This window comes from Ranitomeya variabilis, chromosome 6, assembly GCF_051348905.1.
Source record: "Ranitomeya variabilis isolate aRanVar5 chromosome 6, aRanVar5.hap1, whole genome shotgun sequence".
Lineage (NCBI taxonomy): Eukaryota > Metazoa > Chordata > Amphibia > Anura > Dendrobatidae > Ranitomeya > Ranitomeya variabilis.
In genome coordinates, this window is record NC_135237.1 from 575,355,359 (window position 1) to 575,370,950 (window position 15,592).

The following is a 15,592-nucleotide window of genomic DNA, read 5'->3' on the forward strand; positions in this document are numbered from 1 at the left end:
GGGGCAGGAGTGTGGAGAATAAGGGTCTGGAGTGTGGAGAATAAGGGACAGGAGCGTGGAGAATAAGGGGCAGGAGTGTAGAGAATAAGGGGCAGGAGTGTGGAGAATAAGGGGCAGGAGTGTGGAGAATAAGGGGCAGGAGTGTGGAGAATAAGGGGCAGGAGTCTGGGGAATAAGGGGCAGGAGCGTGGAGAATAAGGGTCAGGAGCATGTAGAATATGGGGCAAAAGCATGCATAATAAGGGTCAGGAGCATGGAGAATAAGGGTCTGGAGAGTGGAGAATAAGGGGCAGGAGCGTGGAGAATAAGGGGCAGGAGCGTGGAGAATAAGGGGCAGGAGTATGGAGAATAAGGGTCAGGAGTTTGGAGAATAAGGGACAGGAGCGTGGAGAATAAGGGGCAGGAGTGTGGAGAATAAGGGGCAGGAGCATGTAGAATATGGGGCAAAAGCATGCATAATAAGGGTCAGGAGCATGGAGAATAAGGGTCTTGAGAGTGGAGAATATGGGGCAGGAGCGTGGAGAATAAGGGGCAGAAGCGAGGAGAATAAGGGGCCGGAGCATGGAGAATAAGGGGCAGGAGCGTGGAGAATAAGGGGCAGGAGCGTGGAGAATAAGGGGCAGGAGTATGGAGAATAAGGGTCAGGAGTATGGAGAATAAGGGACAGGAGCGTGGAGAATAAGGGACAGGAGTGTGGAGAATAAGGGGCAGGAGCATGGAGAATAAGGGGCAGGAGCGTGGAGAATAAGTGGTCAGAGACTGGAGAATAAGGGGCAGGAGTGTGGAGAATAAGGGTCTGGAGTGTGGAGAATAAGGGACAGGAGCGTGGAGAATAAGGGGCAGGAGTGTGGAGAATAAGGGGCAGGAGTCTGGGGAATAAGGGTCAGGAGCATGTAGAATATGGGGCAAAAGCATGCATAATAAGGGTCAGGAGCATGGAGAATAAGGGTCTGGAGAGTGGAGAATAAGGGGCAGGAGCGTGGAGAATAAGGGGCAGGAGCGTGGAGAATAAGGGGCAGGAGTGTGGAGAATAAGGGGCAGGAGCGTGGAGAATAAGGGGCAGGAGCGTGGAGAATAAGTGGTCAGAGACTGGAGAATAAGGGGCAGGAGTGTGGAGAATAAGGGTCTGGAGTGTGGAGAATAAGGGACAGGAGCGTGGAGAATAAGGGGCAGGAGTGTAGAGAATAAGGGGCAGGAGTGTGGAGAATAAGGGGCAGGAGTGTGGAGAATAAGGGGCAGGAGTCTGGGGAATAAGGGGCAGGAGCGTGGAGAATAAGGGTCAGGAGCATGTAGAATATGGGGCAAAAGCATGCATAACAAGGGTCAGGAGCATGGAGAATAAGGGTCTGGAGAGTGGAGAATAAGGGGCAGGAGCGTGGAGAATAAGGGGCAGGAGCGTGGAGAATAAGGGGCAGGAGTATGGAGAATAAGGGTCAGGAGTTTGGAGAATAAGGGACAGGAGCGTGGAGAATAAGGGGCAGGAGTGTGGAGAATAAGGGGCAGGAGCGTGGAGAATAAGGGGCAGGAGCATGGAGAATAAGTGGTCAGAGACTGGAGAATAAGGGGCAGGAGCGTGGAGAATAAGGGGCAGGAGCGTGGAGAATAAGGGGCAGGAGTATGGAGAATAAGGGTCAGGATTTTGGAGAATAAGGGACAGGAGCGTGGAGAATAAGGGGCAGGAGTGTGGAGAATAAGGGGCAGGAGCGTGGAGAATAAGGGGCAGGAGCATGGAGAATAAGTGGTCAGAGACTGGAGAATAAGGGGCAGGAGTGTGGAGAATAAGGGTCTGGAGTGTGGAGAATAAGGGACAGGAGCGTGGAGAATAAGGGACAGGAGCGTGGAGAATAAGGGGCAGGAGTGTAGAGAATAAGGGGCAGGAGTGTGGAGAATAAGGGGCAGGAGTGTGGAGAATAAGGGGCAGGAGTGTGGAGAATAAGGGGCAGGAGTCTGGGGAATAAGGGGCAGGAGTCTGGGGAATAAGGGGCAGGAGTGTGGAGAATAAGGGGCAGGAGCGTGGAGAATAAGGGGCAGGAGCGTGGAGAATAAGGGGCAGGAGCGTGGAGAATAAGGGGCAGGAGTGTGGAGAATAAGGGGCAGGAGTGCGGAGAATAAGGGGCAGGAGTGTGGAGAATAAGGGGCAGGAGCGTGGAGAATAAGGGGCAGGAGCGTGGAGAATAAGGGGCAGGAGCGCGGAGAATAAGGGGCAGGAGTGCGGAGAATAAGGGGCAGGAGTGTGGAGAATAAGGGGCAGGAGCATGGAGAATAAGGGGCAGGAGCGTGGAGAATAAGGGGCAGGAGCGTGGAGAATAAGGGGCAGGAGTGTGGAGAATAAGGGGCAGGAGTGTGGAGAATAAGGGGCAGGAGTCTGGGGAATAAGGGGCAGGAGTCTGGGGAATAAGGGGCGGGAGTGTGGAGAATGAGGGGCAGTGCTGGGAATTTTGAGGCTTCTGAAGAACTTAATGTTTTTGTCAATAACATGTAACAACCTGTGGAATGTTTATAATTCTGTTAGTAACCATAGAAACAGACAATTAAAAGAGCTAAAACACTGAACAGGCAAAATGTGAAAACCTGGAGGTGCGTCAGTCTCAGGACTTTTGTCCTGTATTCTGTTAAGGTACCGTCACATTAAGCGACGCTGCAGCGATATAGACAACGATGCCGAAGTCCCCGGGTAACCAGGGTAAACATCGGGTTACTAAGCACAGGGCCGCGCTTAGTAACCCGATGTTACATTTCGGTGCCTGTCGGGTCCCCCGGCGTCCGCTTCCCTGCACCGTGTAAGCGCCGGCCCTAAGCACAGCGGTGACGTCACCGCTGTGCTCTGCTTTCCGGCCGGCACTGACACATTCAGTGCAGGAAGCTCTGAGCAGCAGCGCGGACGCCGGGGGACGTGACAGACATCAGAGGGTGAGTATGTAGTGTTTTTTTTTTACTTTTACAATGGTAACCAGGGTAAATATCGGGTTACTAAGCGCGGCCCTGCGCTTAGTAACCCGATATTTACCCTGGTTACCTTTGTAAAACATCGCTGGCATCGTTGCTTTTGGTGTCAAACACGACGATACACGCCGATCTGACGACCAAATAAAGTTCTGGACTTTCAGCAACGACCAGCGATATCACAGCAGGATCCAGATCGCTGCTGCGTGTCAAACACAACGAGATCGCTATCCAGGACGCTGCAATGTCACGGATCGCTAGCGATATCGTTGGAAAGTCGCTCAGTGTGAAGGTACCTTTAAGGATACCTCTTTTGTAAAGTTATTTATTCAGGACTTCTTACCAGATGCGGTACTCTAGAGAAAATGTCATGATAATTCTTATAAAAAGTGTGCTGGTTTATTGGATTGTTCATCAAAAAGAATCATTGCAGCAAAATATAAATGAAATTGTCCATTTGTTCTTAATTAGCTGACTGGATTAGTGGACAGTCCACGAGTGTCCGTTCTAGTGACGGTAGGCTGTAGTAGAGCGTCTCAGCTGCTGACCCAGGATATCGTAACCTTCAGCCTCTGTGTCGGCCTAAAATGCCATATAGATGGGACCGCGTGTTCAGCTGCTGGAACTAGACCCTCCGACCGATGTCAGTGCCCCCCCGTGTCACGTGGTTTACATATGTCTCACCTAGCGCCTGTATCTATATATTGTGCCGCCATCTACCCTGAGCTAAGTGTGCAGCACACAGGTAATGTCAGCGAAACCTTCCATGAGGCTGCAGCAATGCACCAGTACAGGACTGAAATTAGAAATTAATATTTGATTATTTAACCTAGTCTCCATGATCAGAGGGGGCAGCATCACTACCTGTCTGGCAGCCGGACCCCGTCCATCCTGGAGGGCAGGCGCACGTGTTGTGTCTCATGCAGGTTCCTCCGTGGGCACAAGGTGGGGAGCACATGGCTGAGAAGAGAGACACGTGTGAGCGCTAGGACCACATCTCGTGTACCGTATACTGTGCTATATACTAATACGAAATGTATTTATGGGGGCGCCCCCTGGTGGTCACCTGCTCTATTGCAGCTGTAGGGTCCTGGGTTCAGGGGTCTCTTGCCTCGTCCCGCTATGACTAAGTGGGGGCCTGTTGTAACTATTGGAATGGGCTGTGAATACTTAGTTGTTCTGTAGGAACGGAGTTCTGTTCTGCTCTGATTATTGGGGAGTTAGGCAGTAACTATTGGGAGTGGTCTGAATGGGAATTTGCTGTGAGAATTTAGCTAGGCCATAGGAAAGAAGTTCCGCTGGGACTACTGGGGGCAGGTGTTTGTGATGTAAGTATGGGGCGTGGGCCGGGGATCAGTCCTGTTGTGAATACCTAGTGGGGCCGTCAGGAAGGAGTTCTGCTGTGACTATTGGGGGGTTATGCCGTCTCTATAAGAAGTGGGCTGTGTTCACTCAAGGACTTGTAACATGGAAGATAGGGGAGTCGCTCTGTGACTACTCGGGGTTCTGCTGTCACTATTGGGGCTGGGTTGGGCTGGGAGCGAGTTCTGCTGTGACTACTGGAGGGTGGTTGTGATGTAACTTATGAATGGACTGGGAGGGAGTTCACTCTGGGCATGTGACATGAAAGATAGTGGAGTTTCTTTGTGACTGCTGGGGGTTCTGCTATAACTACTGGGGCTGGGCTGAGAGAGGATCATGCTGTGACTATTGGTGGGGGTTCTGCTGTAATTATTGGGGCTGGGCTGGGAGGGGGTCCCGATGTGACTACTTGGGGTTCTTCTGTAACTATTGGGGCTCGGCAGGGATCGCGCAGTGACTACTGAGGGGGGGCTCTTCCCTAACTACTGGGGCTGGGCTGGAAGGAGATCATACTGTGACTACTGGGAGGGGGTTCTGCTGTAATTATTGGGGCTGGGCTGGGAGGGGATCGTGCTATTACTACTGGAAGGGTTCTTCCCTATCTATTGGGCTGGGCTGGGCTGGGAGAGGATCATGCTATGACTACTGGGGGGTTTCTTCCCTAACTATTGGGCTGGGCTGGGAGAGGATCGTGCTATGACTACGGGGGGTTCTGCTGTAACTATTGGGGCTGGGCTGGGAGGGGATTGTGCTGTTACTACTGGGGGGTTATTCCCTAACTATTGGGCTGGGCTGGGCGAGGATCGTGCTATGACTACGGGGGGTTCTGCTGTAACTATTGGGGCTGGGAGAGGATCGTGCTGTTACTACTGGGGGGGTTATTCCCAAACTATTGGGCTGGGCTGGGAGAGGATCGTGCTATGACTACTGGGGGGTTCTGCTGTAACTATTGGGGCTGGGAGAGGATCGTGCTGTTACTACTGGGGGGGTTATTCCCAAACTATTGGGCTGGGCTGGGAGAGGATCGTGCTATGACTACTGGGGGGTTCTGCTGTAACTATTGGGCTGGGCTGGGAGAGGATCGTGCTGTTACTACTGGGGGGGTTATTCCCAAACTATTGGGCTGGGCTGGGAGAGGATCGTGTTATGACTACGGGGGGGTCTGCTGTAACTATTGGGGCTGGGAGAGGATCTTGCTGTTACTACTGGGGGGGTTATTCCCAAACTATTGGGCTGGGCTGGGAGAGGATCGTGCTATGACTACTGGGGGGTTCTGCTGTAACTATTGGGGCTGGGAGAGGATCGTGCTGTTACTACTGGGGGGCTTATTCCCAAACTATTGGGCTGGGCTGGGAGAGGATCGTGCTATGACTACGGGGGGTTCTGCTGTAACTATTGGGGCTGGGCTGGGAGAGGATCGTGCTATGACTACGGGGGGTTCTGCTGTAACTATTGGGGCTGGGAGAGGATCGTGTTGTTACTACTGGGGGGGTTATTCCCAAACTATTGGGCTGGGCTGGGAGAGGATCGTGCTATGACTACTGGGGGGTTCTGATGTAACTAATGGGGCTGGGCTAGAAGAGGATCGTGCTGTTACTACTTGGGGGGGTTATTCTCAAACTATTGGGCTGGGCTGGGCGAGGATCGTGCTATGACTACGGGGGGTTCTGCTGTAACTATTGGGGCTGGGCTGGGCGAGGATCGTGCTATGACTACGGGGGGTTCTGCTGTAACTAATGGGGCTGGGCTAGAAGAGGATCGTGCTGTTACTACTTGGGGGGGTTATTCTCAAACTATTGGGCTGGGCTGGGCGAGGATCGTGCTATGACTACGGGGGGTTCTGCTGTAACTATTGGGGCTGGGCTGGGAGAGGATCGTGCTATGACTACGGGGGTTCTGCTGTAACTATTGGGCTGGGCTGGGCGAGGATCGTGCTATGACTACGGGGGGTTCTGCTGTAACTATTGGGGCTGGGCTGGGAGAGGATCGTGCTATGACTACAGGGGGTTCTGCTGTAACTATTGGGGCTGGGCTGGGCGAGGATCGTGCTATGACTACGGGTGGTTCTGCTGTAACTATTGGGGCTGGGCGAGGATTGTGCTATGACTACGGGGGGTTCTGCTGTAACTATTGGGGCTGAGCTGGGAGGGGATCGTGCTATGACTACGGGTGGTTCTGCTGTAACTATTGGGGCTGGGCTGGGCGAGGATCGTGCTATGACTACGGGGGGTTCTGCTGTAACTATTGGGGCTGGGAGGGGATCGTGCTATGACTACAGGGGGTTCTGCTGTAACTATTGGGGCTGGGAGAGGATCGTGCTGTTACTACTGGGGGGGTTATTACCAAACTATTGGGGCTGGGCTGGGAGAGGATCGTGCTATGACTACTGGGGGGTTCTGCTGTAACTATTGGGCTGGGCTGGGCGAGGATCGTGCTATGACTACGGGGGGTTCTGCTGTAACTATTGGGGCTGGGAGAGGATCGTGCTGTTACTACTGGGGGGGTTATTCCCAAACTATTGGGCTGGGCTGGGAGAGGATCGTGCTATGACTACTGGGGGGTTCTGCTGTAACTATTGGGGCTGGGAGAGGATCGTGCTGTTACTACTGGGGGGGTTATTCCCAAACTATTGGGCTGGGCTGGGAGAGGATCGTGCTATGACTACTGGGGGGTTCTGCTGTAACTATTGGGGCTGGGCTGGGCGAGGATCGTGCTATGACTACGGGGGGTTCTGCTGTAACTATTGGGGCTGGGCGAGGATCGTGCTATGACTACGGGGGGTTCTGCTGTAACTATTGGGGCTGAGCTGGGAGGGGATCGTGCTATGACTACGGGTGGTTCTGCTGTAACTATTGGGGCTGGGCTGGGCGAGGATCGTGCTATGACTACGGGGGGTTCTGCTGTAACTAATGGGGCTGGGAGGGGATCGTGCTATGACTACAGGGGGTTCTGCTGTAACTATTGGGGCTGGGAGAGGATCGTGCTGTTACTACTGGGGGGGTTATTCCCAAACTATTGGGCTGGGCTGGGAGAGGATCGTGCTATGACTACTGGGGGGTTCTGCTGTAACTATTGGGCTGGGCTGGGCGAGGATCGTGCTATGACTACGGGGGGTTCTGCTGTAACTATTGGGGCTGGGAGAGGATCGTGCTGTTACTACTGGGGGGGTTATTCCCAAACTATTGGGCTGGGCTGGGAGAGGATCGTGCTATGACTACTGGGGGGTTCTGCTGTAACTATTGGGGCTGGGAGAGGATCGTGCTGTTACTACTGGGGGGGTTATTCCCAAACTATTGGGCTGGGCTGGGAGAGGATCGTGCTATGACTACTGGGGGGTTCTGCTGTAACTATTGGGCTGGGCTGGGAGAGGATCGTGCTGTTACTACTGGGGGGGTTATTCCCAAACTATTGGGCTGGGCTGGGAGAGGATCGTGCTATGACTACGGGGGGGTCTGCTGTAACTATTGGGGCTGGGAGAGGATCGTGCTGTTACTACTGGGGGGGTTATTCCCAAACTATTGGGCTGGGCTGGGAGAGGATCGTGCTATGACTACGCGGGGGGTTCTGCTGTAACTATTGGGGCTGGGAGAGGATCGTGCTGTTACTACTGGGGGGCTTATTCCCAAACTATTGGGCTGGGCTGGGAGAGGATCGTGCTATAACTACGGGGGGTTCTGCTGTAACTATTGGGGCTGGGCTGGGAGAGGATCGTGCTATGACTACGGGGGGTTCTGCTGTAACTATTGGGGCTGGGCTGGGAGAGGATCGTGCTATGACTACGGGGGGTTCTGCTGTAACTATTGGGGCTGGGAGAGGATCGTGTTGTTACTACTGGGGGGGTTATTCCCAAACTATTGGGCTGGGCTGGGAGAGGATCGTGCTATGACTACTGGGGGGTTCTGATGTAACTAATGGGGCTGGGCTAGAAGAGGATCGTGCTGTTACTACTTGGGGGGGTTATTCTCAAACTATTGGGCTGGGCTGGGCGAGGATCGTGCTATGACTACGGGGGGTTCTGCTGTAACTATTGGGGCTGGGCTGGGCGAGGATCGTGCTATGACTACGGGGGGTTCTGCTGTAACTAATGGGGCTGGGCTAGAAGAGGATCGTGCTGTTACTACTTGGGGGGGTTATTCTCAAACTATTGGGCTGGGCTGGGCTGGGCGAGGATCGTGCTATGACTACGGGGGGTTCTGCTGTAACTATTGGGGCTGGGCTGGGAGAGGATCGTGCTATGACTACGGGGGTTCTGCTGTAACTATTGGGCTGGGCTGGGCGAGGATCGTGCTATGACTACGGGGGGTTCTGCTGTAACTAATGGGGCTGGGCTAGAAGAGGATCGTGCTGTTACTACTTGGGGGGGGGTTATTCTCAAACTATTGGGCTGGGCTGGGCGAGGATCGTGCTATGACTACGGGGGGTTCTGCTGTAACTATTGGGGCTGGGCTGGGAGAGGATCGTGCTGTTACTACTTGGGGGGGTTATTCTCAAACTATTGGGCTGGGCTGGGCGAGGATCGTGCTATGACTACGGGGGGTTCTGCTGTAACTATTGGGCTGGGCTGGGCGAGGATCGTGCTATGACTACGGGGGGTTCTGCTGTAACTAATGGGGCTGGGCTAGAAGAGGATCGTGCTGTTACTACTTGGGGGGGGTTATTCTCAAACTATTGGGCTGGGCTGGGCGAGGATCGTGCTATGACTACGGGGGGTTCTGCTGTAACTATTGGGGCTGGGCTGGGAGAGGATCGTGCTGTTACTACTTGGGGGGGTTATTCTCAAACTATTGGGCTGGGCTGGGCGAGGATCGTGCTATGACTACGGGGGGTTCTGCTGTAACTATTGGGCTGGGCTGGGCGAGGATCGTGCTATGACTACGGGGGGTTCTGCTGTAACTATTGGGGCTGGGCTGGGAGAGGATCGTGCTATGACTACGGGGGGTTCTGCTGTAACTATTGGGGCTGGGCTGGGCGAGGATCGTGCTATGACTACGGGTGGTTCTGCTGTAACTATTGGGCTGGGCTGGGCGAGGATCGTGCTATGACTACGGGGGGTTCTGCTGTAACTATTGGGGCTGGGCTGGGAGAGGATCGTGCTATGACTACAGGGGGTTCTGCTGTAACTATTGGGGCTGGGCTGGGCGAGGATCGTGCTATGACTACGGGTGGTTCTGCTGTAACTATTGGGGCTGGGCGAGGATCGTGCTATGACTACGGGGGGTTCTGCTGTAACTATTGGGGCTGAGCTGGGAGGGGATCGTGCTATGACTACGGGTGGTTCTGCTGTAACTATTGGGGCTGGGCTGGGCGAGGATCGTGCTATGACTACGGGGGGTTCTGCTGTAACTATTGGGGCTGGGAGGGGATCGTGCTATGACTACAGGGGGTTCTGCTGTAACTATTGGGGCTGGGCTGGGAGGGGATCGTGCTGTCACTGCTGGGGGGTTTCTTCCCTAACTATTGGGCCTGGGAGGGGATCGTGCAGTCACTGCTGGGGGGTTTCTTCCCTAACTATTGGGGCTGGGAGGGGACTGCTCTCTGTCGTAGTTAGTGTCAGTAGCGGCTGTTGTGATCTTCAGATATAACTGGTGATACAATGTGACGTAACGTGAGACCGGGCACATACAGATGACATAATAATGACCGCCTACCTGAACAGCCGGGCCCCGGGTAGCCTGCAGGGCAGTCACATGTGTCGGGGGCCACACACACACCATAGTTCTGGCAGGGAGGGTTACACTCAGCTAAAATTACAAAACCAGCAAATTAGTGATGGAAATGAATGTGTAACCGCCCCGGTCATGTCACGATATTGTCACGACAGTCTCTTGATACGAGGGGCCGTATATACAGACACATGGAAATGGATGGGAAGAAGGCGTTGGCGCCTCTCTGTGGTCACTGCGCCTCCCATGTCCTTACGTTGGCACTTTGTGGGGTCATCTGTGCGGATGGTGAATCCCGTATAACAGCTGCAGTTATAGGAGCCCGCCGTGTTCTGGCAGGTCTGCTGACAACCTCCATGGGTGAAGTCTGCACATTCATCCACATCTGAGAAAACAGAGAAGAGCGGGTGAGGGCTGACCACTAGAATCATTGCATGTGGTGACAGGACCACCACTACACACTGGCACCAGTATATAGGCTGCTGTACTACGCTGGTGCCGCACATCAGCATGGATATTACAACACCAAGAACGACGAGCCATAAAGCTGTGCAAAGTGAGGAAGATATGCCAATGATCACACTCTCAGGCACCTCACTATAATCTGTGCTATGTAGGACGGGCACAAAAGCACAATTATTTTTGTCAAACTAAGCCTAAAAAAATTGGACCAAGACTTGTATGATGATCATGCGATTGCTCCTGGTCATGGGCATCCAATAATCACCACGTGTCACAAGATGAAGGACAGAGGCCTAGAACTGAGGGGCCGATCAGTCTGGCAAATCGCAACACTTGTAGGCTGAGATGTCAACTCTGTGCAACGTTATGTGCCCCAAGGTGTGGGAGAACGAGGAAGAAATGGAATTACAAGAGGTGCAGAGGTGGACATCTGCACAGACGCATGGTCAGATCAGGAGAAGGGCGCGCGGGGATCCTGAAAGTGAAATTAGATGTCACATACCGAGCCTGAGAGGTCAACCATCTGCACAAACCATCAGAAGGCTTCTGCCCAATATTGGGATACAAGTAGGAAGTCCAGATATAGGTGTCCACTGACCTCATGTCACCGCTCTCAGAGGCTATCATGGTGCAGAGCAGGACAGCAATGGAGTATTGAATGGAGGTCTATCCTCTTTAGCAATCCGCATTTCTCTTGGACACAATGACATCTAGAGATTGATCTGAAGGCAACGCCATAAAGAGGCCTTTATGAGGGGATGTCATGTCGGTCCTACTCCCTGGATTATGGTAGGTGAGCATAATGTTCAGTAGCAGGCCCCCTATAATCTTCATTCCAGGTCACAAACACCCCCATTTTACATTAATTTGATGGTGGAAACAAGGTCCCAGGATCTGTTTTTAAAACAACAGGCTGCATGTTCTTTGCACTACTGTGAGCCACCTGTGAGGCTTAAATCTACCTCCATGGCTGCAGGGTCTCCGGACTTGTCTCCCATGGCTGCAGCGTCTCCGGACTTGTCTCTCATGGCTGCAGCATCTCCAGACATGTCTCCCGTGGCTACAGCATCTCTGAACTTGTCTCACATGTCTGCAGCATCACCAGACTTGTCTCCCATTGCTACAGCATCTCCGGACTTGTCTCCCGTAGCTGCAGCATCTTCTGATTTGTCTCCCATGGCTGGCGTCTATGGCCTTGTCTTCTGTCTCTGCAGAGTCACTGGACTTGTCTCCCATGACTTCAGCATCTCCAGACATGTCTCCCGTGGCTGCAGCATATCCAGACTTGTCTCCCGTGGCTTCAGCATCTCCAGACATGTCTCCTGTTCCTGCAGCATCTCCGGACTTGTTTCCCATGGCTGTAGCATCTCCGGAATTGTCTCCTATGGCTGCAGTATCTTCAGACTTGTCTCCCCTGGCTTCAGCATCTCCAGACATGTCTCCAGTGGATGCAGCATCTCCGGACATGTTTCCCGTAGCTGCAGCATCTCCAGGAATTGTCTCCTATGGCTGCAGTATCTTCACACTTGTGTCCCTTGGCTGCAGTATCTCCAGACTTGTCTCCCGTGGTGGCAGCATCTCCAGACTTGTCTCCCATGGCTGCAGCATCTCCAGACTTGTATCCCATGTCTGCAGCATCTCCAGACTTGTCTCCTGTGGTTGCAGCATCTCCGGACTTGTCTCCATCAAGCAGATGGGGGACGTCATTAGTTGGTGATTACATAGAAGCTGGCTGCAGCGGATCCTGATGACTTCCTCCCTCAGACGACCATTAATAACCTCAGCAATGCAGCTGAGGCTGAAAGTGCCAGGATATCTGCTCAAGGCTCAGAGTCCTGACTGGAGACAGTTGTTTCCTTTTTTTGCTTTTCATCTCTGTAATTTCTATTATTCCACCATTTTCTCCTTCTTGGTGTTGTAATTATTATGATTGTTTATAAATGACCGTTAATTCCGGTAGCCGGACATGGAAAGATGGATCACATCAGGTAACATCATCCAGTAAACTCTCAGTGCCCGACTGCTGAAGATGGAAGGACCCGGCCCCTCACGGGATGACAATCTATAGTGGTGGCATGAGCCTCTATCATTATCATACAAGTATCATGTTAGTTCTATCACATAACCGTAGTGTTGGCATTAATATCAATACAAAGGTGATGGGGCTTGATGCCAGATATACTTTTCTTTTCTAGATTTCTTACCATCGCATGTCCTTCCATCACTACCGAGCCTATAACCAGCCTGACAACTGCACTCAAAGCCGCCCTCCAGCCGATCACTGCACCGCTGCTGACAACCGCCATTATTCATACCACACGAAGTAATATCTGCAAGAATGAAATAATAGTCTTCTACTCATCGTAAAAGGTCAAGAGAGACTGGTGATGTAATGACCGGATAATGGCAGAGGGTATAGAGGGGCTGCTGGTACAGGAGGGGGTTGGTTGTGGTACAGTATTGCTTTAACCCAGGCCACTTGGTAGATTGTTCATACTCACTAATGCAGGTCTGCTGATTCTTGGCCAGGGTCTGGTGAGCAGGGCACTTACAGACAAATCCCCCCTCAGTGTTATTACAGAAGTGGGTGCAGCCTCCGTTATCGATCTTACACTCATCAATATCTGAAAATAATGAAATTATAGGATTACGAAAAGACACGATAAGGCTGGCTCCAAACTGCGCCCTCAGGTCGCACAGTAACATAGTAACATAGTTAGTAAGGCTGAAAGAAGCCATCTGTCCATCCAGTTCAGCCTATATTCCATCATAATAAATCCCCAGATCTACGTCCTTCTAAAGATCCTAATCACTGTAAGATACAATATGGTTACGCTCCAGGAAGACATCCAGGCCTTTCTTGAACCCCTCGACTGAGTTCGCCATCACCACCTCCTCAGGCAAGCAATTCCAGATTCTCACTGCCCTAACAGTAAAGAATCCTCTTCTATGTTGGTGGAAAATCCTTCTCTCCTCCAGACGCAAAGAATGCCCCCTGGTGCCCGTCACCTTCCTTGGTATAAACAGATCCTCAGCGAGATATTTGTATTGTCCCCTTATACAGGTCCTTCTCAAAAAATTAGCATATAGTGTTAAATTTCATTATTTACCATAATGTAATGATTACAATTAAACTTTCATATATTATAGATTCATTATCCACCAACTGAAATTTGTCAGGTCTTTTATTGTTTTAATACTGATGATTTTGGCCTACAACTCCTGATAACCCAAAAAACCTGTCTCAATAAATTAGCATATCAAGAAAAGGTTCTCTAAACGACCTATTACCCTAATCTTCTGAATCAACTAATTAACTCTAAACACATGCAAAAGATACCTGAGGCTTTTAAAAACTCCCTGCCTGGTTCATTACTCAAAACCCCCATCATGGGTAAGACTAGCGACCTGACAGATGTCAAGAAGGCCATCATTGACACCCTCAAGCAAGAGGGTAAGACCCAGAAAGAAATTTCTCAACAAATAGGCTGTTCCCAGAGTGCTGTATCAAGGCACCTCAATGGTAAGTCTGTTGGAAGGAAACAATGTGGCAGAAAACGCTGTACAACGAGAAGAGGTGACCGGACCCTGAGGAAGATTGTGGAGAAGGACCGATTCCAGACCTTGGGGAACCTGAGGAAGCAGTGGACTGAGTCTGGTGTGGAAACATCCAGAGCCACCGTGCACAGGCGTGTGCAGGAAATGGGCTACAGGTGCCGCATTCCCCAGGTAAAGCCACTTTTGAACCATAAACAGCGGCAGAAGCGCCTGACCTGGGCTACAGAGAAGCAGCACTGGACTGTTGCTAAGTGGTCCCAAGTACTTTTTTCTGATGAAAGCAAATTTTGCATGTCATTCGGAAATCAAGGTGCCAGAGTCTGGAGGAAGACTGGGGAGAAGGAAATGCCAAAATGCCTGAAGTCCAGTGTCAAGTACCCAGTCAGTGATGGTGTGGGGTGCCATGTCAGCTGCTGGTGTTGGTCCACTGTGTTTCATCAAGGGCAGGGTCAATGCAGCTAGCTATCAGGAGATTTTGGAGCACTTCATGCTTCCTGGCACCTGCTCACAGTGCCAAAACCACTGGTAAATGGTTTACTGACCATGGTATTACTGTGCTCAATTGGCCTGCCAACTCTCCTGACCTGAACCCCATAGAGAATCTGTGGGATATTGTGAAGAGAAAGTTGAGAGACGCAAGACCCAACACTCTGGATGAGCTTAAGGCCGCTATTGAAGCATCCTGGGCCTCCATAACATCTCAGCAGTGTCACAGGCTGATTGCCTCCATGCCACGCCGCATTGAAGCAGTCATTTCTGCCAAATGATTCCCGACCAAGTATTGAGTGCATAACTGAACATTATTATTTGATGGTTTTTTTGTTTGTTATTAAAAAACACTTTTATTTGATTGGACGGTTGAAATATGCTAATTTATTGAGACAGGTTTTTTGGGTTATCAGGAGTTGTAGGCCAAAATCATCAGTATTAAAACAATAAAAGACCTGACAAATTTCAGTTGGTGGATAATGAATCTATAATATATGAAAGTTTAATTGTAATCATTACATTATGGTAAATAATGAAATTTAACACTATATGCTAATTTTTTGAGAAGGACCTGTATACTTATACATGGTTATTAGATCGCCCCTCAGTCATCTTTTTTCTAGACTAAATAATCCTAATTTTGCTAACCTCTCTGGGTATTGTAGTTCCCTCATCCCCTGTAATAATTTTGTTGCCCTCCTTTGTACTCGCTCCAGTTCCATTATATCCTTCCTGAGCACCGGTGCCCAAAACTGTATACAGTACTCCATGTGCGGTCTAACCAGGGATTTGTACAGAGGCAGTATAATGCTCTCATCACGTGTATCCAGACCTCTTTTAATGCACCCCATGATCCTGTTTGCCTTGGCAGCTGCTGCCTGGCACTGGCTGCTCCAGGTAAGTTTATCATTAACTAGGATCCCCAAGTCCTTCTCCCTGTCAGATTTACCCAGTGGTTTCCTGTTCAGTGTGTAATGGTGATATTGATTCCTTCTTCCCATGTGTATAACCTTACATTTATCATTGTTAAACCTCATCTGACACCTTTCAGCCAAAGTTTCCAACTTATCCAGATCCATCTGTAGCAGAATACTATCTTCTCTTGTATTAACTGC

At 51.2% G+C, this 15,592-nt stretch overlaps 1 protein-coding gene across 3 annotated transcripts in view; it reads right to left on the minus strand.

Annotated features, from left to right (window-relative positions):
• Positions 1 to 15,592, minus strand: part of LOC143783143 (uncharacterized) — a 108,566-nt gene that overhangs the window by 82,355 nt on the left and 10,619 nt on the right. The window contains exons 10-14 of one of the 3 annotated variants that reach the window (XM_077271462.1): positions 12,932 to 13,054; positions 12,635 to 12,760; positions 10,225 to 10,353; positions 9,954 to 10,046; positions 3,808 to 3,903 (exon numbers count right to left, since the gene is read on the minus strand). In XM_077271462.1, the coding sequence (XP_077127577.1) occupies positions 3,808 to 3,903; positions 9,954 to 10,046; positions 10,225 to 10,353; positions 12,635 to 12,760; positions 12,932 to 13,054 (567 nt within the window). The remainder of the gene's footprint in view (positions 1 to 3,807; positions 3,904 to 9,953; positions 10,047 to 10,224; positions 10,354 to 12,634; positions 12,761 to 12,931; positions 13,055 to 15,592) is intronic. The other 2 variants (XM_077271463.1, XM_077271464.1) reach the window with 2 other exon arrangements.